A 24,801-nucleotide genomic window follows, 5' to 3' on the forward strand; every position below is an offset into this window, starting at 1 on the left:
CATGTCTGACAATTTCCACCTCCTCTCCCCAACACGCCATACACATAAAATTAGCATTATCTCGCAGTCTACCTCTGATACCACTACATCTTTTATGCACATTTACAATTACACTCTTCTGCCAATCATCAGGGACAACACACTCATAAATAATCCTATTTATCAGGTCAGTGACTAACTTCACCTCTATATCACCTGAGGCCTTCAACATTTCGGCAGTCAACCCAGACACACCTGCTGCCTTCCCCACCTTCATCTTGCCTACTGCCTCACTCACAGTAGCAGCATCAATCAGGGGCCAAGGGCCAGACACTGGATCTGCTGGCTCCAAACCTTCTCTGTCCCAGTCAAACTCTTCATTCAACCACTAGTTATAATGCTCTCTCCATGGATCTTTAATATCCTCACTGTTCACCACTACCCTTCCATCATCATTCTTCACACACTGCTCACCTATAATATCCCGATTATCCCACTTCACCTGACCTGCCACCCTAAATATCATATTCTTCCTTTCCCCATGATTTAGGTTATCAAGTAAAAGTCTCTGCGATTCAGACTTTGCCCTGTATACCTCTCTTCTAGCCCTACGCTTAGCAGCCAAATATTCCTCTTTGCTACCACTCTTCTTCCATTCCTGGAAAAGCCTTCCTTTCTCCTTAACTGCAGCTTCTATACCCTCATCCCACCACCAAGTTACTTTATGTCTTGGTGGTCCTCTTGTCCAACCGCATGTTACATCAATAACTCTCAAGAGATTGTTCTTGAGGGCTCTGTACTGTTCATTAATGCCTCTGTCTACAGCTCCATGTTCAGCCACCACTCTCCTCAACTCGCTATAGAAGGCATCCCTTACTACTTGGTTTTTCAGCTTCCATATTTTCCTCCTAGGTACAAAAGTCTTCTTTTTCATCACTCGTTCTTTAAACATCACATCACAAATCAGTAGTTTGTGCTGCTGCACACACTCCTCACTTCCTATAACTTTAACATCCCTCACTAACCTCCTATCAGCCCTCCTAACCAGAAAAAAATCTATCTGACTGCTACTTCCCCCAGACTCATACGTAATTAACCTACTGTCTCTTTTCCTAAAATATGTGTTGCACACAATCAAGTACATTGCCTCCCCAAACTCGAGTATCCTTTCCCCTTCTGCATTCCTCATACCATACACACATCCCCCATGCACTCCTTCATAACCTTGTGCTGCTTCACCCACATGACCATTTAAGTCCCCTCCCAAAACCACTATCTCATCATCCCACATACCACTCACTACATGTATTACATCATCCCAAAATCTACCTTTCTCTGCTTCATCCAATCCTGCCTGTGGAGCATATGCCGATATAATCGCAGCTATCCTTCTACCGAACAGAATTTTCACTACCAATATCCTATCGCTTACTCTCATAACATTCATAACATATTCCACCCATTTCTCCGCAACCATCACACCAACACCCCCATATCTGTCTGTCCCCCCCAGCCAAAACAATTTACAGCAACAGTCCTTCCCAACAATCTTTCTGGCTGATCCACCCCTGTACTCTACTTCCTGCAAACACGCCACATCCACCCACCTCCTACTGAATGTCTTAACGACTTCCCCCGCTCTTCCCCTCAAACTTCCCACATCGCATGAACCCACCCTCATCCCCCTGGGTGATTTACTGTCCTCAGGCTTGCTTTGAAACTTTTTCTTGTGTTTTCATATTCAGTATTAATAAAGGGGGATAGACATACCACAGGCCCCACTCACTGTACAGTCCTAGGTCCAGGCAATGGATCTGGGACCCCTAGCCCACCAGCTTACCAGTGGCTGTGGTAGTGGCCTCAAGGCACAATGCCAGGACAGCTGCAGGGACACCCTCCAAGTGCGCCTTGGCACTGCAACTATCCCGCCATTATACACCCACTGGTAGGGCAGCCTCCTGGGGCGCTACTCCCAGGTTTGGGCCCCTCTCTATTGGGCGGAAGCGGCAGCCTGGGAACCGCAATGCCCTGTACCCTCTAGCACAGGCCTGAGCCCCATCTCACCCTGGACCCACGATCTAAGCCGGCAGAACCACCATCACGCCTCCCCCCTTCTCCTGCTCACATATACCTCTCTCTTCTCTCTCTCATCTCCCCTACCTATACTCGCTAGCCAGTCACTATATGCCTTCTTCTTTTATTCCACAGTTCGTTTCACCTCATCATTCCACCATGCTGTCCCTTGCACACCCCTGCATCTCTTCCTCAATCCACAAATCACCTCGCACACTGCACCTATCTCTTTCATGAATATCTTGCATACTTCTTCCATCCCTTTCATACACTCTAACTTAAACCTTCCCAATCTTTCTTCCACTACACTCTTATACTCTGCCATTTTCTCACTCTCTTGCGACTTCTCCACTCTTTTCACAGGAGCTGTTTCCTCCTGTCTTCCCCTTCATCTCTTCACTCATTTTCTTTGCAACCTTACCTTGGCCATCAGTAAGTGGTGGTCTGAGATTCCATTCCCCCACCCTCTCCACACTCTCGCATCCAACACTTATCTTCTCATTCGCTCATCCACACACACGTAATCTATCATTGCCTTTCGTTCAACAAGTTCACCGTCCATCCTTCTCATGACTCTCCACATGTACCTATGGATCATCTTATGCCGGAAGAAGGTGTTGGCTATTGCCATCCCCTTACAAGAACAGATGTCCAATAAAGCACTACCATTTCCATCTACTTCAGTTGGCACACCCCACTGACCAACCACTCCATCCACTTGCACATTCTCAACTTTACCACTCATGTCTCCAATCAAAAACACTCTCTTGCTCCTCTCAAACTTATCCATACACACTTCTACATTCACCCAAAACTCATCATTCACTCTTGCCACTCGGACCTCTGTCGGCGCATGTGCATATACAATTACCCAAGCTTGTACTGTATATCCTACTACTTTCATCCTCACCCATACAATCCTTGCACCCACTGTTCCATACTCTCTTGTATTCTCCTTCCACTTCTTGCTTATCATCAGACATACTCCTTCTCTTGTCCTCTCATTCTCATTAATTCCCGCACATATTCCTAAACCACATTCCTATTCTCTCACCCAATCACCTTTCCAACTAGTTTCAATCAATCCACATACACCCACTCTTGCATCCTCAAGCACCTGAACAATCTCTCTTTCATTTTATCATTCACTCCTCTCACATTCCATGTTCCTATCCTTAGAATGTCCTTTGTTCATTCCTTGACTGTCACCGTATGGTCCGTCATGGTCCGATGTGCTTTGATCGCTTGTTTAGTTAGTTCTTTTTACAGGGTGGAGCACTAACCCACCACCAACCCTTTTAGTTGCCCCATACAACAAGCAGGGATACTGGGGGAGTATTCTTGAAACCCCACTACTCCCAGGGGTAAAATCTAAACCTACTGAAATGTAATTATGGTTTCAAACATAACTTTAACACCATACATGAAATCAATATAAAATGCAATATATAATATAATGCAATGGGTTACATATTTAGAATGAGAAATCACTGATATACTTCTTCCAAAACTTTATGGATAGTATTGCCCTATGGACATGTGAATGTGTTGTGGCAAAACTGACAATTAAAGGAACAACCACTGCACACAACATGTGATGACATAATATGGGTCAGTTCTCCCAACCAAATAGCCTCATTACAGTATCTAAAGCACAGATAAGCTAAAATCAAAGTGCAGTACAGCAAAATTTTCCCCAGAGTACTGTAATGCAAAGGCGATGAAAAACAACCCCTTACCCACAATATCAGTGCTACCAGTGCTCCGATTCATTTGTATTGCTGTAAATCAGCAAGCAAAAGCCAATTAACATCTGTATTGGAGGGGAAAAATTATCTGACAATCGGAATCAAATCAGAATCAGCTAAGTGGTGATGAAAAAAATATATCATAAATGTTTGCTTTACCAAATGACCCTGAACTCTAACACTTATTTCTCCACGATTTTAGATGAACTAATGTTGTAATGATATTATTTTTCAAAGATATGGTTGTATCCCACACTCTACTGACTGTAAACTTGTAGAATGCTTGAACTACAACATACAAAACATATAGACCACAATATTATATCAGTGTGGTTAAAATGAACCTCTAAACAAATACCTAGACAGCAGTGTTCTGCCAAGGGGCTGTGGCAGACTGGTGGGGACTTGCGAGTTAGGCAGTGTTCAAACAATGGTATGACTTAGGCTTAATGATTACTTTATATGGCACAAGCAAGAACTGAGAGCTGAAATTCAGTTTCTTTTTATTATTCTATTAATCTTCAGAAAAATGTATACTGTATACTGTACTGTAGCTAATTAAATAATAAACACAACTTAACTATTGCTACCTTTTGGGGGTTTAAGGAATTTAGTGCTATATTGGTCGTTACTTGCAAATCAAATTTTGCCTGGCTAGGGGGAAAATGCTGGGACATAAAATATTATATTAATACAGTAGTTTGCACTATTATATTTATACTGTAATTCGAAATACAGTATCACCATTCCTTTAGCATTTCTATTTGGGTATTTATTTTAAGGGAACTATAAAATGATAACTGTGCAATACCTTTATACTGTATAGCTATTAAAATGTTATTAAGACACAAAAATACTCATAAGTACCGGTAACATCTTTGCCACAGGGCAAATAATAGGAAACATAATGCTATCTATCTATAGCCCGATGCCGTAATCCCGCAAAGGGTGGCCGCAGACAAAACACCTCCAAGTCGCTCTGTCACCCACTATTTGACTATCCTTCCCCCAACTCACTCCCCCTCCCTCATATACCTCTCAACTCCATCCCTCCTCCTCATCCTCGGTCTACCCCTCCCTCCACCTCACCTACATACACCCTCTTAGTCAGTCTTTCATTCTCCATTCTCTCCACATGTCCAAACCACCTCAGTGTATTTCTCTTAATCTTCTCAACCAAATCCACATCCAACCCACAACGTTCCTTTACTTCTTCATTCGTCAACCTGTCCCTCCATGTCACTCCACACGCTCCTCTCATGTAACTCATTTCCACTGCTCTCACTCTTGACTTGTTCCCCTCTTGCAAGGTCCACACCTTGCTTCCATACATCAGGGTAGAGATCATAATACTATCATGCAGTGACTTCTTAAATTCCATACTCACCTCCCTTTTTCTCATCACTGCTTTCAGTGAACCAACAACCCTCCTTCCCTGCTGTACCTTTTCACGCACTTCATCCCCCAAAGTTCCATCCTTACTCATCAAACTACCCAAGTACTTGAATGCACACACATTCTTCATATCCTCACCATCTAACCTCACTGTACATTCTGTGACTTCATTCCTCTCAAGGCACCCTCAATCATTAGAGCCACCCCCACATCCACTGCCCTACCCTGCACCTCCTTTACAACCCCGTCCATGTATATATTAAACGGCCATGGAGACATCACACAATCCTGTTTCAGTCTCACACTGAGATCAAAGAACTCACTCAGCTCACCATCCACTCGCACCGTAGTCCTAGCTCCTTCATACATACTCTTCACAGCACTCAGCAATTTCCCCTCCACTCCATATATTCTTAACCCTTTAACCACGGGCATTGTTTTGCCCCGACTGGCCTCTCCCGCGGGGGTTCCAGCCAAAATGTAAACAAACTTTAAACCTTTATAACTCTGCACAGAATAAATCTAGAGCGAAAAATAAGGTACCATTAGAAATTACTAACCTTCAGCTTTGCAATGATGTAGGTTTCATGATTTCATTGACTATCACTGGATGGGCAGTGCCATTAGAAGTGAGCGATCTAAAATCACTTTTTCGCTCACACACATTACCTTCGCTCACACACCATTACCAAATGCCAACCTCATTCTGATCATAATACTATAAACATAAATGAACACTGCACATACGATAAACACCCACTCTGTGTTCACTGAGGCAGGTAAAAGGCACTGTAATTGCCCACCCTTCACTGCCACATCAGCGGTGTTGTAATCACTATTTTTCGCTCAAACACCATTACCAAATGCCAACCTCATTCTGATAATAATACTATAAACATATATGAACACTGCACATACGATAAACACCCACTCTGTGTTCACAGAGGCAGGTAAAAGACACTGTAATTGCCTGCACTTCACTGCCACATCAGCAGTGTTGTCACTCACACAGCTGGACAGATACTGATGAGTGTTTGGTCAGGGGTGGGGTGGGGGGCCCAGGGGGTGGGAGGTGGGGGCCCGGGGGGGAGGTGGTGGTCAGCTGGAGTGAAAGAACTTAATAGCTACTCTCCCTTGAAACAATTGGCGCACGGAAAAAACGCGCGGTATTCAAAATATTCACAAACATTCGAGAATGACACCCGCGGTTTGGTCCAGTTTTTGCAATGTCATTCTGGGATGACACCCGCGGTTAAAGGGTTAATTCCTTCCACATACCTCGCCTATCTATTCTGTCATAAGCTTTCTCCAAGTCCATGAAGGCAGCATACACTTTCTTTCTCTTCTCTAGATACTTCTCCACTAAACATCTTAGAACAAATATCTGACCTACACACCCTTTTCCCTTCCTAAATCCCCCTTGTTCTTCTCCAACTAGCTCCTCTGTCATATGCCTAACCCTATCAATGAGTATTCTACCATATATTTTACCAGTCACACTAAGAAGGCAAATACCCCTATGTTTACCACATACTTCTCTCTCCCCTTTTCATTTATATAAAGGAATAATAAAATAATAAAAAATAATAAAATAATAAAACACAGCATTTATCCAGTACATACTTGAAAGTACTGTACATAAACTCTTGGCCAGTCGACAATTACCCATAAAAGGGAAAAAAAATTTATACTTAACCCCGAAAGTACTAAGCTCGTCGATCGAGCTTTTTGTGCAATTTCTTAAAAGGACGAGCAACGCCAATCGTGCAATATCCACAAAAAACTGGCAGCAGGTGGATCCAATAGATGGCTTCTAGCCAATCAGAACTAAGTGTTGGACACACCAGAGGGGGACCCAGGCCTGTACCCTGGCAGTGGGGAATGTACCCCCCACCTCCATCTTGCCACATCCCTCTACCCCAATACCTTGTCACACCCCTACCTCCCACCGTTCTTACCACCATCACCACCCCCTTCTCATGCATTCCCCCATGTCCCCCCCCACATCATCTAGGGGGAGGGTATTTCCCCCCTACCCTCCCTCCACATCCCTGTACTCCACTGGGGCCCTTCTTTTGTGTCTGGTGGTGGTCTCCTCCCAACTCTCCATCCCCATACACCCCTTCCTGGCCTGACCAAGTCCCACCACCACCACCCTCCACCCCGACCATCCCCTAGCACAGAGTATCTTTACATCCCCAGCCTCTAATATTTTTAGTATTTTTTACGCTTTATGGTGCGTGTTTTTGAATCATTACCTGTAATTTATTCGTGTCTTTGCATACAGATATGCACACCACAATTATTTCAGCTGTGTTTATTCAAATCCCACTCGAAAAAGAAATTCTATTTTCCATAGCTAGAGATGACAGCTCGGAGGGAAGGGAAGGGGAGGGAGGGGACAGGAGAAGAGGATAATTTTTACTATTTATCATATTTTTATTGGGGGGGGGGGTCATGACCATTTTCCCTAGCTAGATTTGACAGCTCAGCAGGGAGGGGAGGGGAGGTTAGGCAAGGGGAGAGGAGGGGAAGGAAGGGAAGGGAACGGAAGGGAAGGGGAGGGAGGGGATTGGAGGTATGGGGAGGGGAGGGGAGGGGAGAGGAGAGGAAGGAAGGGAAGGGAAGGGATGGGAAGGGAAGGGAAGGGACTGGAGGTATGGGGAGAGGAGAGGAGGGGAGGATAATTTTTACTATTTATCATACTGTATTTGTTGGGGGGAGTTTGTCACCATTTTATTTTTTTCTAAGCACATTACAGTGGTTTATAACATCTATACACACCAAAAAAATATATATATATATTTTGGTGATTTTAGTAGGTATTTTTGTGAAGAAAACAGGTGCAAGCGACGTACCTTCTTTCTCGCTGGGGCTGTGACAGTTAACTATTATCAGATTTGACGGGGCCATAGTTTGGTAACTATTGGGTCTAGGAGGGTGGGGTTTGCATTTTCAGGTGTGTAAATTCAAGCTCCATAAATCAAGCATAAAACTTTTAACCTTTGAGAAAGCCGAAAAACAGGCCTGTTTTTGTGTCCTAGGGGGTAGTCGAGGCTGGAGAACTGCGTACTCTACGAGTTAAAATATGTACTGTAACATTTTGGTACGAGACAAATCAGGCCATACCAGCCTAGAGTTAAAGCTTAGTGCAAAAAATACATCTGCTTTAATCCCTGAGATTGAATTTAACATACTAGTAGTCAATGACTGTTCCTTATATATAACATGATTAAAAACTATAACCATTAAATAAAGCATGAATGACTAAGTACTAGTATAGTGTATGCCAACCACATGAATAGGTAGTACTGTATAGTGTACTGTATTGGCTCATATTACACACACACTAAAAATGTCATGCTTTTCTGGATTTTAAGACAGTCTTCAGTTATGTACTGAAGGTTCTGTGGTTGAAATGAGCAACACTTGTAGGTCACAATGTCTTCCACCACGCTAAATGTTCGCTCTGAAATGACACTCTAATCTATGCATCATTTGCGCACACAAACACTAGTAGCTTACAAACAATCGCCCATACATATGATGCTCATACTCTTCAATTTACTGTCTACCCTTTGTGTACACAGTAGTGTATTCTTACACACACACACACACACGCATACCCCGGTTTACCAATGTAATTGGTTGGGTAAAAATCCCATCTTTAGGTGGCGTAACGTATACTGGGGTACTTTTAACGTGTAATGTGGAGTGTTAAGCAGCCTTGGGTTTCCTCCCAAACCAAGCCCAAAACCCACCCAAATGAGCCTAAAAACAAGTTTAAAGCCAATCTAAATGGCCTAACAGCTGTCAAGGAAGCTAACCTAACACTCGTAAATAACTCACTAAAACCAGCAAGTAAAATCTAAAAATCGTCAAATATCCGTTTGGAAAAAAATCAAGCTTAGTAAACTGTACCCCAAAATGACAATATTCATCCCACCTACAGCTAAATCACATTAATCTAAGTCTAAAAACAGTTTATAAATCAGCCTAAACACATAGTTTTAGTATATCATCGAAATCGGTAAAAAAAAATCAAAACCCATCGTCAAACCAGGGTTTGGCCATCATTAGGCGGGGTATGATGGTACTTCTACCCCCATTGTTATGCCAGGGTATTGTATATCGAGGTATTACTGAATATATATATATATACATATACACACTCGACCCTCTGTCTTCGCGGGGGTTAGGGGCCTGAGACCCCCCTGAAGACTGAAAATCCGTGCAAAATTGGTGCCCCCCTAAAAACACTCCTAGCCCCCCATTTCCTTCTTTAATGAAAGAAAACCCCTGTGTACATGTCAATAAACACTATTTATAATTAAAGTATGAAAAAAATAGTTTAATTACGTAGGTGGATGGCCGCTCACACCGCTCGTCACAGCTACACTCTCACCCTCCACCACCGTTACCAGGTTTTTCCCTCCCGTTACTTGTCCAGCAATTCTACCTTCTCCAGCAGGGTCATTATCTTCTTCTGGCGCTTTGGGGTGCCTTCAGGAGATGTCTTGGCTGCTCTCTTAGGGCCCATGGTAGATAAAATGATGGTGTCACGGAGAGATCAGCGAGTACAAGCACACACAAGCATGGTCACAGTGAGAATGGGGGTTCGGGACAATTCGCCGTCAAGTCAATTGAGTCACAACAATAACAAAATTCGCCGTCAGGACGATTCCCCGTCATTTATTTACATACCGTAAACTGGGGTGAATTCGGATTCGGGGCGAATTCGGATATTATTGCAATAAAAAGTTGTTTAAATTAATTAATAATTAATGAATAAACATATTAGAAATCTGTTTGCTCCCAACTGTTTGTAATTCTTTACTCTACTTTCGTGTATAAAGATACTTAATATATCACGTGACACATAACAAATATATACTAAAAAGCAACCATATGTAAAAAGAATATAAAATTTGTAACATTGGCAAACTTTCTTTGGCAGAAATGTTAATGAATAGATGAAGGAAAATCTTCGGTGCCCGGATGTACTTTCATGCGTAGTGTGAAAGTGCAAAGTAAGTAATTGGCGTTATCTTCTCAATTAATCTCATAACTGGGCATTTAATGAAATTTTTAAAATTTTAATGCAAATTGGAGTCAGTTCGGACATGGGGTGAATTCGGACAGGGGGAGTATGAACGAAAAAGTAACACTTTTTACAATGTACAATTGCTCATAATTTGCCAGATGTGGATACTGTGTGTAATTGGGTTCATAATTATGTATCATTTACAGGTATACTCTTGAGCTTTTATGGTACTACCTGTTTAAACAAGGTCACCCAATGACTCGAACATTTAAGAAAAGAACTGGTGGAGATCAAGGTCCTTATCGTAGTGAAAAAGGCAAGCAAAAAACTGGTAAAGCCAAATAATCATGTTAAATATCACCTGTAACTTATAATCCATCAGTCTTCCAAAAACCAAATTATTAATCAAGAAATGATTGTTCCATATACAGTACTAAGGTTTGTAGCTAGATTTATCTTATCTACATGTGTTCTAATATGTTTTATTTAAACCAAGGAAAAAAATAAAATTGCTGTTGTGTTCATATCTGATTATAGTCATTAGCTTGTTTTGTCAGGGAGTGGCATTATTTTTGTACTGGAAGAACATTTTTTTAAAAGCCCCAGAGCGTCCGAAGTGGCCCCACATACGTCCGAGACTTAACTGGGAACCTAGGGTAGTCATATGCATTCATTTTCTATCTATGTACGAATTTATACAGTGTGTCCGAATTCACTAAAGTTTGAGTACAAATTCGGACACCCATTACTATATTTGCTATAATTATATATGAAACATTTTAAATTTTGTACTGCTATGATTCGATACCCTAGTGGACCAGCTCAATATATAGTACTTAAGATCTTGGACTGAATTAAAAACTAGATTATATGGCACAAAAATATGAAAAAATCGTCCGAATTCACCCCAGTTTACGGTACTATAATAGTCTTTTAAATATACGGTACGAGTTTTAAAAGTGGTGGTGGTTTATTATTTTTATAATAAATGTAGTGACACCTGTTGAGGCTCAGCCATATCTTTCCCCACAGTTTGCGTCCACTATGGCTGATCAGAATAACACGTTGGATATTGTCATTTGAGATGAATATATACTTGTACTCTTCAGAGTCATTTTAAAATATACCCAGGATGTTGTAGTACCAATGAAAATTAATGAAGACAGCTATGGGTGACGCTAGAATATAATTCAAAGTCGACTACATTGAAGTAGAAACACTTTAATTATTGGCTAAAAGTGCAACTTATAAATGATATCCAAAGCCTACGCTATTGAATGAACATAGACTTTGATAGATCTCCCTGAAAATTAATTATTACAGTATTAATCATTCAAAAATAAGTATGCAGTACTTGTAGAATGACAGGGAATCGTCCAGGGTGCGAATTGTCCTGACGGGGAATCGTCCATGTTTTGACGGCGAATTATCTTGGAACCTGAGAATGAGAGAGCCTGCCACGAGAGATTCAAAACAATGCAGGGGTGGCACGGGTGGCACTGCAGGTGGTATGCAGCGTGTGGTGTGCGATTTGAATGTGTTTCCACTTTTCTCTGGACTTCAAAAAAGTTGATTTGGTTTCCCTGGTGACAAACCGCGAACAGAGGAACCGTGAGGACAGAGGGTCGACTGTATATATATATTGCCAGACGCCTCAATCCCGTTTGGGGTGGCCACAAACAAATCGCCTCCAAGTCGCCCTGTCCCCCGCCATCTCACTGCCCTGCTCCCAACTCACACCCCCCTCTCTCATATACCTCTCCACCCCATCCCTCCATCTCATCCTCGGCCTCCCCCTCCCTCTTCCCCCCTCCACTTCACTCACATACACTCTCTTTGTCAGTCTTTCACCCTCCATCCTCTCCACATGGCCAAACCACCTCAGTGTGTTCTTCATAACGCTTCCTATCACATCCACATCCACATCAAAACGCTCCTTTATATCCTCATTCGTCAGCCTGTCTCTCCATGTGACTCCACAGGCTCCTCTTAAATAACTCATTTCCACTGCTCTCACTCTTGACTTGTGTCCTTCCAACAACGTCCAAGCTTCACTTCCATACGTTAGAGTTGGTATCACAATACTGTCATGTAGTAACTTTTTCACTTCCATGCTCACTTCCCTGTTTCTTATCACTGCTTTCAAAGAACCAGCAACCTTTCTTCCCTGCTGTACCCTTTCACGCACTTCACCCTCCAAACCTCCATCCTTACTCATCACACTACCCAAGTACTTAAACGTACTCACATTTTCCAATTCCTCACCATCCAACCTCGTTGTACATTCACTGACTTCACCTCTCTCAAAGACCATCACTTTACTCTTCCCTACATTCACCTTTAGATTCAGTTTCTTACACACTCTCCCAAACTCATCCACCAAGCCTTGCAGCTCCCCTTCGTCTTCACTCAACAACACAGTATCATCTGCAAACAACAGTACAAGGAATTTCCAAACACTATCCTCTCTCACCAGGGCCACTCCAACATCCACTACCCTACCTTGTACCTCTTTTATTACCCCATCCATGTACAGATTGAACAACCATGGAGACGTGACACATCCCTGTTTCAACCCAACTTCCAAAGAGAAAAATTCACTTAGTTCACCATCCACACGCACTGCAGCCTTCGCACTATCGTACATACTCTTCACAGCATTCAACAACTTCCCATCTACTCCATATATTCTTAACACTTTCCACAATACTACAAGGGAGCAATACTGCATAATAAATATGACGGAGACAGAGATATAAATGTTACAAAGAACAGAAAATGGAGTATATAGACAAATAATGGGAGCAACAAAAAGAGCTCCAGTGTGTACACTGAGAGGAGAAATAAGAGCTTCATTAATGAAGACTAGAATAATAAATGGGAGGTTACAATATACAAGAAACTTAAAGGTGAAAATGAATTACTAACAGAGATTTTACAAGAAATAAATGAGGATGTCAGTAATAAGTGGATGAGGGTTACAAAAGCATACAGGCCTATGAATGATATAAAACAGGTGGAGTTAATCAGGATGGAGAAGAGAAATTACAAAGAAAACAAGGAAGTGGGATAAAAGAAAATGGAGAGAAGTACGGTAGTTAACAGCAAGTCAAGTTTAGACATATATGAGATGGAAAAAGGAAATAGAAGAACAGATATATGATGGTAGACCATCATCGAGCATTTGGTACTGTATATGGCTAGAAGTGCGACCTTACCATTAAATGACATGAAAAGACATACTCATGGAGAAGTAGCCTGCAAGTTATGTGGACATGAATATGAAGACTTAAAACATTTTACGTTAAGATGTCCAAAAATTATTAACAACGAAATAAAGCAGTAGAACTAGAGCAACCATATCATGAAGAGGAGATAGAGGTAACTGGCCAATATTTGTTTCAGAAAGAAAATCTGGAAGAGAAGAAGGAAGTCCTATATAATATGTGGAAAAAGAGAGAGAAAAGTATTAAAGAAACAATTTAGAAAACAAAAAAAGAATTTGACTAAAAGGAAAGCAGTAAAGACAGTAACAACAACAACAAAACACTGGATGACAGAAAAAAAGAATCGCTGTCAAAATGGCATACTGTATACTTCAACAAACAGGTCAGGAAGGAATAAGATGAACATGCAAGGGCAATACTCTCGCATACCAGCTGCACTGAACATGCCACCCAAAACAAACACTTGGGAAAGAGGCGAATATTAAGACTTGGCAGAAAGTACAATTCAGAGCTTAATAACATTACTACAGTATTTGGAATGGAAGAGAAATCTGAAAGAATTAACTGCAGATTTCAATACAAATATACAATAAATTGGAATACTCTAGATGTAAAAAGCCATGAAAAATGTTGGGATCAAAAGCTCTCACATCTTGTGCTGGAATTTTTTCTAACTAAGCATGTAAAGGAAAACACCAGATAAAGAAAACTTGATGATCCATCAGTACTAGATCTTACATTTACTGGACAAGAAAATGAAACTGACAATATAATGTATTACCCTTCATTTGGCAAAAGCGACCATGCAGTAATAATTTGTAACTTCAGGATTGCATATGATTTTACCAGTAAAGAGAGTTGCAGAGTCTAAACTACAAAAAGGGCAACTATCATGACCTGATGAGGTACTTCTTAGAAACAGATTGGGAAAACAGAGGACAAGATTTAAATATTATAAATAGAAAATTCTGTGATCTTTATGAAACAGGAGTCCAAAATTACCGGTAAATCCCTCAGTACAAAGAAACAGAAATGAAAATAATGAAATGATTTAATACAGAACATAAAAAATCAAAAGAAAAGAGACTTGCTTTGGAACAGATACAAAAGACACAATATTGTGAGGGCATAGCTTTTAACAACTATAAACAGGCAAGAAATGATTACCGTATACAAAGATAAGGAGGGGGGCTCAAAGACAGTTTGAGGAGACATTATAAATAAAGCAGTGATCAACCTACGCTGTTTTACAGCTACATCCGATGCAAAACCAAAGTTAAAGATAAAATACAGTCCATTACGGCTGAGGGGATCATCTACTGTATACACAAGAGAAGGATATTTGTAAAGCACTAAATAAAAACTTCCAATCAGTTTTTTACAAAAGAAAATAATTTTCAAAGAGATGATATGGAACATGAATGCCCACACGTATTACCAGATATACGAATATCCGAAAAAGTACAGGATGAGTTAAATAAACTAGACAAAGAAAACGCAAATGGTCCTGACGAAATTTCAGGTTGGGTGCTACACGAATGTGCAGAAGAGTTAAGCAGACCCCTGTATTCAATATTCATGGAATCCTTAGGTCAGGGTAAACTACCTGATATTTGGAAGAGAGCAAACATTGTTCCCCTATTCAAGAAAAGGAATAGACAGAATCCACTAAACTACCCACCATTATCACTGACCAGTGTTGTAAGATATCGTACTAGAAAAGATGATAAGAAAAGTTTGGTTAAACCATCTAGAAGAACACAGTAGCCTATGATAACAGAAACGCAGTTTGGTTTTATAAAGAGAAAAATCATGTGTTAGTGGTAGGTGGGGGTGCTCACCATCCACTCACTCAATGTAGTGCTGCTCTAAGGTGAATGCCCTTTCCTTCCTTCCTTCCTCTTCTGTCTTTATTTCCTTCATTCTTTCCTTTTTCTTCTGCCTACGGGTGACTTTACACTCCCTCTTCTGATTTTCTTTCCTTCATTCTTTCCTCTTCCTTCTGTCTGCAGGTGACTCTATACTGAGTGACAAGCCAAATGGTTTCCTGTACACCAAGAAACCATTTACTAAGCTGGGTGGCAACCATATAACCAAATTATGGCACCTGGTGGTTTAGTGGGTAATTACAGTGCTCCAATCGGATTGAGCCAGTGAAGGTTTATATTCAAGGGGTGGTTGGGGTTTACTGCTCACGTAATGCTATTCAGGGATGAGTGGGGCAGGTCACCTTCATGTTAAATGTCACAACCAACTTGCCTAGCCCCAGACTCCTAGGCTCCTCATGGGGCAACACAGGATTAGATGATGATGATGATGAAAATCATGTAATACTAATTTATTAAGCTACTATGATAGAGTTACAGAAACATTACAGAAAAGAGATGGATGAGTGGACAGTATCTATTTAGATTTCAAGACAGCATTTGACAGAGTACCGCATCAAAGACTTTTATGGAAACTGTTCCATCAAGGAGGTATCCAAGGAAATCTCTACTGTTGGATGCAGGATTTTCTCAGAATAAGGGAAATGAGAACAATATTAAGGGGAAATTACCGTACTCATCATGGAGGGAACTGACTAGTGGAGTGCCACAGGGCTCAGTGCTGGCACCAATTATGTTTTAAGAAAGGTATATATAAATGACATGGACAGTAACATTGGAAATGGATGCTGTCAAAATATGTTTGTGGATGATGCAAAACTACAAAGGAAAATTACTAAACAGATTCTCGCAAAGAGCTGCAAGAGGAATTAAATAAGCTTCATGAATCAAGCAATAAATGGCAAATGGAATTTAATGTGGACAAGTGTTATGTAGCTGGCTAATAAGTTTGGTAAAAGTGAGAAAAGACCAGATTGGGATTATAAGTTAGGAAGATTAAACCTACACATATCTGAAAGGGATAAGGACCTAGGATTATCAATAACAGACTATCTCCAACTGACCACATCAGTGAGAATGCACCCTACCGGTATGTAACATGTAGCCTATACATTGCTTGCAAATATGAGAATAGCATTCACATATATAAATTAAGACATGCTGAGAAAGATAATAACATCATTCATCAGACCAACCCTAGAGTAGCCTATACATCAGTTGTCTGGAATCCTCATCTCAAAAAACACATAAGACTGAAAAAGTACAAAGGGCAGCTACAAAATGGGGTACCAAGCTTAAGAAATCTAAGCTATGAAGAAAGACTAGAAAAATTTATTCTACCAACACTACAGGAGAGATGGAAAAGAAGAGATATGATTATGCTATATACCTAAATGCATCTCAGGGAAAAACAGACATAAATGAATATATAACCTATGGGGAAGCATCAGTAGAGGACACTGCAAAAAACTACGGTAGCCTACATAAAATGAGATACGATAAAGATGTAAAAAAAATTCAGTTTCCCAAATGGGGCAACAGATCAGTGGAATGCACTACCAAATGAAATAGTGTGTGCCAACACTATTCATCAATTTAAGGATATGTATGAAAAAATGGTTTACTACACGGGATAGTATGAGCTTGACTCATTCTAGAAAAGATACAGTTAGGCTAGGTAAAGCAAAAACCCACACACACACACAAAAGCAAGAGATGAGAAAGATTTGGGAGTGCTGGTCCAGGATAGTTTGTCACCTGAAAAACACCTTAATGGTAAGACAGAGAGACGTATAAACTCTTGACAAACATAGGATTAGCTTTTCATTGTATGGATGAGATGAAAAAACTGATAGTGGCCATGATCCACCCCAGGTTGGAATATGCAGCAGTAGTGTGGTCCCCACAGAAAAAGAAAGATACCGGTACATGGTACGCAAGACTGGGAGAATACAATGAATACCAACCCAGATGGTCCCTAGCCTGGCAGATCTGTTGTACAAAGAGAGGCTGGAAAAGCTGGATCTGCCTTCCTTAGACGAGAGGAGAGAGAGGGGCAACATGATTGCAGTGTTCAAGGCCATGATGGGAGTAGGTAATTTTGACAGAGAAGATCTGTTTGTATGGGATACAAGAGTAGCAAGAGGACATAGAATGACTCTGAAGAACCCAAGCTGCTTGAAGGATATCAATATAGTTTTCCTTATAGATGCACAGACCTGTGGAATAGCCTGGACAAAGAGACTGTCCAGTCTAAAAACTTGAACGAGTTTAAAGCAAAATTTGGCTTACTGAGAAACAGAGGTGGGACCCCACAAGCGTAGTTCATTTCCTGTATATCACAATTAGGTAAACATGCGCACGCGCACGCACACACACACACACACACACACACACACACACACACACGAGGCGCTGAGTTCATTACCGGGCTAAGTGCCAAAACTACAAAACGCCAGAAAATGCGTTTAAAGTGTGGCGATTTTAAAACTTTGATATCTCTGTAACCAATTGCGTTATTTTGATGTTTTTTATTTTTAATGTAGCTTATGGTACCGGTATTTCCTTTATTGCAATAACCTCTATTTTGCGCTATCTGTCATTAATCATGATGATATCACATGAAGAAGTAAAATTTTGCCCCCCCACTGCTGGACCGATCAGCTAAGAAAATATTTTTATCCTACAAATAACTACAGAAATACATCATAAGAGGTCAATGACATATTAGCATAATGTCTCAGGAGTGTCATACTGTGGAATAAAATCAATGTTCTATGACATAAGTATTATTATTTTCACAATAATAGCTGTTTAAAAGTTGGAAACTTTGTGTGTCTTTTTCTCAGGGTTTTTAATCATCAATAAACACAAACCACATCACAAACATGAAGAAAAACATAATAAATGATTATATTGCTGATAATAATAAAAAAGTAAGACAGCACTCAAATGTATGAGGCCATTATTAGAAAACCCCAGTAACCTAAAAAAAAAAAAAAAAAGGGATCCTGAAAAAAAAATGCTACGAGTACCAGTAACTTCACAAACACAATGGCAATAATAATAATAGCAATAATGGTTAAAAAATATTATAATAATAATGAGAAAGCATGAGAGAACAATATTGTCCCTTCTCCTCTCCCCGTCACAGCTGCTGGTGGGAGTAGTGTCAGGTGTCAGCTTATTGGCTAGCTGCAGTGCAACCTGACTGATTGGCCAGCTTCAAGGGGGGTAAGGAAAGAGGCTGGGATATAACCCAGTACTGCTCTCACATTCGCTTCAACACCACGGGGAGTCGACATAAGGAACATAGACAGGCTGAACTCACAGGAAAAGTGACCATACAGCTGGCAGAATTCTGGACCCAGTTGCCCGCCTTGAGCACTAGTACGAAACCGGACATTTTTTTTTTTTTTTTTTTTTTTGCTGTGTGGCGTAACGGTGCAACACACGTCTACTTAACCAGGATTTTGACCTCTTTGTAGGTTGTTTCTTAGCACTTTATTACCTGCAACGTATAGAGCGATGGTTTAGCTACTTGTTGATGCATGTAGGTGCTTTGCGGCCATTTTGGCGCTTAGACCGGTAATGAATTCAGCGCCTCATATAAAGCAATATACTGTATATACAGTACATATATATATATATATATATATATACAGTATATATATAGTATCATGCTGGCCTCTTGTGCTTCAGATTTGGCTCAAGATATCTGACAGCAGGATATAAATGCCAAATGAATGTGCCATTACCACACTGATAGCCACCAGGAAAAAATATTGCAGCACTGATTAGTGTGACTTAATTAGAATAAAATAAACTGCAACAAATGTACTGAAGGATGCATCAACATGTACTGATTTTCTGAGAGAGAGAGAGGATGTATGGTGTTGTGAGACAAGTCCCTGGAGACTCTGAAGGAGAAATTTTGAGTTTCTCCTCTACCACTCTCACAACCACCATTAAGTGTTCTCTCTTTGCTTGCTCTAAGCACAGTTTTTGTAACATGAACCCTATAAATAGTATAAAGAACATCATCTACTTAAATGTCCGAAATTATTCCAGAAGCCAAAAAATAGCCCAGAGATCACACTACTGCTCTAAATATAGCCCAAGCCTCCCCGCAGAAATTCCAAAAATTTTATTTTGGATAATAAGTATGATTAATTACAAATACCTGGTACGTTGATATATGTGTTAAAATATGCCTGCAAATCAATATACAGTATATGCAAAATAAGCCTGTCAAGGCAAGTTGGCGAGCTGAAAGTGACACACTTCCGCTAACTTCAACAAGTTTATGCTCTAAATCCTGATTTTTTAGTTAACAGTTACATGGAACTCAGAATTTTTACCAGGTTTCCCCTAATTAGCTGTGCATGAACCTGTATGGTCATAAAAATGATACGGTAATACTTTCCCATTAAAAATAACAATTCAGTATTTCATCGCATCTCCTTATCACTGCTTTTTAATAACCAGCAACCTTTCTTCTTTGTTGTACCCTTTAAAGCACTTCACCCTCTAAATTTCCAACCTTACTCATCATACTATCCATGTACAGTAAACCCTCGATATAACGAACTATTTCGGGGGAGGGGTCGGTCATTATATCCGAAAGTTCACTATATCTGATGGTCGTTATTAACCGAGGGATTACTCACCCAAGGTCGCTATATCCATGGAGTCGTTCGGTCCTACATGCACAACCACAACTTACTCTAAGCAGTTTCATATGGAGAATTCAATGGTTTTTATGTAGTTATACAGCACATGTATGGTAAATACCATCCTATATGAAGCTGTACATACAAAACAATGCCTATAATGTATTGTTGCAGTACACTTACCATGCCAGGGAGCAAACTTCTGACGGATACAGCAACCCAAGGTCACTATATCCAGCAGAAGTTTGCTCTGGAAGTGGTGGGTCATTATACAGAGAGTTTGCTATAAAAGGGTCCATAATATCAAGGGTTTACTGTACTTAAACGCACTCACATTTTCCATTTCATCATCCAGCCTTGCTGTCCATTCAGCACCGGCAGCTTCATTTCTCTCAAAGACCATAACTTTACTCTTCCCTACATTCACCTTAGATTCTATTACACACACTCCCAAACTCATTCACCAAGCCTTGCAGTTCCCATTTGTCTTCACTAACAATATTTAATCATCAGCAAACAACAGTACAGGGAGTTTCTAAACACTGCCCTCTTTTATTAGGGTCACTCCAGCATCCACTAATTTACCTTGTATCTCTTTTATAACTACATCCATATACAGACTGAACACCATGGGGACATGACACATCCCTGTTTCAATCCAACATTCACAAAGAAAATTCACTCAATTTGCTATCCACATGCACTGCAGCCTTAGCATCCTCATACATACTCTTCACAGCATGCAACAACTTCCCATTTATATACTCCATATACCGGCATCCTTAATACTTTCCACATTCCTTGTCTATCCACCCTGTCAGGTTTCTCCAAATCCATGAAGGCCGCATACAGCTTCTTTCCCTTCTCTAGAAACTTTTCCACTAAAGACCTAAGAATGAATATCTGATCTACATAACCTCTTCTCTTCCTAACCTCCCTGTTCTTCTCCAACTAATTCCTCTGTTATATATATCCCTAACTCGGCCAATAAGTATCCTACCGGTACTATATACCGGGTACTTTTCCTATTACACTAAGACAAATGCCCCTGTGATTACCACACACTTCTTCCTCCCCTTTTCCTTTGTACAGGGGAATAATTATTGGTACATGACTTCCAATCTTCCGGGACTCGACCTTCCTCCCAAAGCCAATCTGCACATCTTTCATATCCTTTTTACTACTATTTCTCCCCCATGCTTCAGCATTTCACCACACACTCCATCAATTCCTGGGGCTTTCCCCATTTTGACTTCTTCACTGCTTCCACTACTTCCATTCTACTGCTGCCTTTCTCTTTTCTCACCTTCCGTCTCCTCCCAGCCACTTACACTCGCATTACTTTCATTCTCTATGTTCAACAATTCCTTGAAGCGTTCTCTCCATCTGCTCACTTTTTCTCCCTTCTCTACTAGCAACAGCTATATCATTTTTATCTTTCACTCCCCAACTTATCAGTACTTCTTTATCACCCTGTCTACCTCTTTCCAAAACATTTTCTTACATTCCCTCCACTACACTCCCTCATCTACTCTCTTTTTACTAATCTTTTCACCTCTCTTCCTCTCTACATATAACTCTCTTCTGTCACTCAACTTCCTCCATGCTCCTGTTTCTCATCCACACCCTATATGCTTTCTTCTTATGCACCACAGCCTGTCTCACCTCTTCATTATTAATCTAAAACATAATCAGGTTTCAGTTCATCTCTGATATTGGACGAACTGACAATACTGTACTAATGGTAATGCACTAATAATTATAAGGGACCTAAAAAAAAAAAAAAAATGTAAGCCTGATAACATTAATGAAATTCATCTGCAAGTCACAATTCTGAAAGACTAAAACCTGACATTAAGGTAAAACTAATATAGGAGAATTCTGCATAAAGAGAAAAGGGATTCAATTATCAGATATGAAGCGATGAATCTATTAGTCATATCTGGACATTCAAAATTACCAAATAACCCAATTCTTTATCAGTATCTTACTGTAGATAACCCATACATATGCAGCTAAACCCAATGAGTCTCTACTTGTTCAATAAAAGATACTAAGACCATTAAAATCACCGAAACTAGACTCATGGTAATTCTTGCTATACACCCCTATCTGATTTATGAAAAAATACTGGGGTAGGCTATACATTACTGCAATGCATAATTAGTATGGTAATTACTGGAAAGTAGCAACTGAAAATGTTATATACTCATCATAAATTTACATAACCTAAAGCGTTAATACCCCAAGTTTATGGTACTACTGAAAATTATGCTAAGCATAATCATATATCCTGTATATGTTTCCTGTTTTAAACTGGTAACTAACATGGATTTGAATGTACAGTATACAGAATAATTAGAAGTACCTGGTAATAGATGGCACCTGTATGTTATACTAGTTCAATATTATCCTAACCATACTACACTGGGTAATACCCATATAACCAAACTATGGTGCCTGGTGGTTTAGTGGGTAATTAGGCACTCCAACCAGATTGAGAACGTCGGTTTATATCCAAGGGTTTATTGCTCACATAGTCCCACTCAGGGATGACTGAGACTGTCATTCTCATCTTAAATGTCAGGACCAACTTGCCTAGCCCCTGGCTCCTATGTTCCTCATGGGGCAACACAGGATTAGATGATGGATGTAATAATTCAATTTTATATTAAATTTAACTGAATGACACATGGCAAGATTCTGTCAAATTTCATTACAATCTTGAAAATGAACTAGAACAAGCTTCACATAATTAATGCAAAACAAAATTTAAAAACTCCCATTTCATGCCCTACATAACAAGAGCACATCTAAGCATCATCAACCATGGTGTACAGTAGTTACTCCAAGATACTTATGATCTAAACAAGTTAATACAGTATGCCTCTGCTCCTGCCGGAAAAAATTAACGCTTATTGTCAACTAGCCTTTAAGAAACGTTATGACAACCCGCATAGCAACAACCTACACGTCTAAACCCGTTAAAACATGGCTAAACATACCTTGGTATTAATAGTTCATTACCTAACTACTCATTTACATGAAGAGATAAGACTGTCACCTAAACCAACCAAAAAATATGCAATGTTTATGATGCCAGGCAGTCGTGTTGGGCCGAGCACTGAGGCATCTCGGGACAGGTAAAATGGCACCCCTTCCCCTTATCTCCACACACCACACACAAACCACCATACACACACTACAGAGCACACCATCAGGATAATCAAGGGCATGAGAAGGAGTGGACTGCATGCTATTGATTTCAAGCGGTGGTGTTGGCGCCATGTTGAGCCCCAAGAGAGGAGGGGGACGGGACCACTTCTCTCACCTCGTCCGACTCGCCGTATATTTGTGTGAACAGATCCAGTCCTTTCCTTATCCTCCTACTGTACAGCTCTTCGGGCGTGTTGCCGGAATAACTTCCACGGAACCTCACTCTCTTTCTTGTGTTCAATTTTAAAGCTTTTCCTGGGAATCTGAACTTCGCCATGGTCACATAAACTTAATGCAACGGAAACTGCAGCGCTTCTTCCCGCGTGATAAAAACTGACTCCGTTCCAGTAATATGCACATCACACGGGAACAACCACACCCATTCATCAATGTTTATAACAAAATACCTTTTCTGCTGGAATAATATTTGATAGACAAACTAGTAATTGATATGCAAAACGATAATAAACGTAATCTTAATAAGGTCCGAGCTTTTGTTTACAAGAGCTTAGTGTGAGAGGTGGAGTGCGAGAGGCGCACAAGGCCACTGCGCGCGAGAGCCCGCCAAACTGCGGCGCTGAGGGGCGCGGGGGGTTGTGGGGGCCTCATCGGGGGCGCCACCAGATTTCTCCCCCACCCCCTCCTATGCCTGAACGCAACTGCATGTACGCAAGTAATAATGACTGTTAAAATATGCTGCACTTTATTCCACACTGTTCTAGAACAATGCTTTTTCCTTCAGACACGTGCGAGTGTTTGTAAACAATCGCCGTTTCAGAAAACGTTTGCAATGAGATTTCACAGAAAAGAAACCTATTTCATTTCGGATCATATGATGCAATCTTGCGTCAGTCCTGTGGCGAGCACCATCATACGTTGGACTTGTTAAGACATGAAGGATAAAAATCAATATTTTCTGATGCAACAATTGCCACAGTTGGCCATCACGTCGGATGTGGTATGAGAGGGGAAAAACAAACGTTGCGAAGACGAAAGATAAGCACGTGATTAACGTCAAAGTAACGTTTTCTTTACCAGCGTGAATTTGGACATACAGACTGATGACATTTAAGGTACTTGTTTGTCAATAACAGCTTACTGTGATGGAAATTATTATTTTGTGGACTGGAACAACACGGATCTCGCTTAGGCTGCCAGCTGAAAAGTGTAATTCATTCTTGGAATGGAAATCATCCCTCCAGTAGGCCTATCTGACAGACAAACCTGAAGATGCTGAATATGTTTATAAGTGTATTTTCTAATTAGTATGAGTTCCGCAGGGCCTTCTCCGAGAATGATAGCCACCCCATCAACCCATCCTCATGCAGATGAAATAGGACTCCGGACAGGGTACGTGTCTGTAGTCAGTACTGAAAATGAAAGAAGTGTTGCACTGACTGTGGTCACATTCTGTTATCGGTATGAACCGAAACTTTAAATGTCCACGACAACCCAAAATAGGGCGCGCGCAGATTAGGGGCATCGTGCTGTTGGTTCGTTTTCCACAACTTGAATACTATCTCGTGGTTGCATGACATTCGATGAGCCTTAGATATGAGA

The 24,801-nt window shown here is 40.6% G+C and overlaps 1 protein-coding gene across 1 annotated transcript in view; it reads right to left on the bottom strand.

Moving 5' to 3' along the window:
* Positions 1–23,518, bottom strand: part of trx (histone lysine N-methyltransferase trithorax) — a 244,798-nt gene extending 221,280 nt beyond the window's left edge. Inside the window, exon 1 of the mRNA XM_080275135.1 lies at positions 23,357–23,518. Within this exon, the coding sequence (XP_080131261.1) occupies positions 23,357–23,518 (162 nt within the window). The remainder of the gene's footprint in view (positions 1–23,356) is intronic.
* Positions 23,519–24,801: the final 1,283 nt, after the last annotated feature.

Source organism: Coenobita brevimanus, chromosome 60 (assembly GCF_032717465.1).
Source record: "Coenobita brevimanus isolate Jiangsu-jjx chromosome 60, ASM3271746v2, whole genome shotgun sequence".
In the NCBI taxonomy this organism is placed as follows: Eukaryota; Metazoa; Arthropoda; class Malacostraca; order Decapoda; family Coenobitidae; genus Coenobita; species Coenobita brevimanus.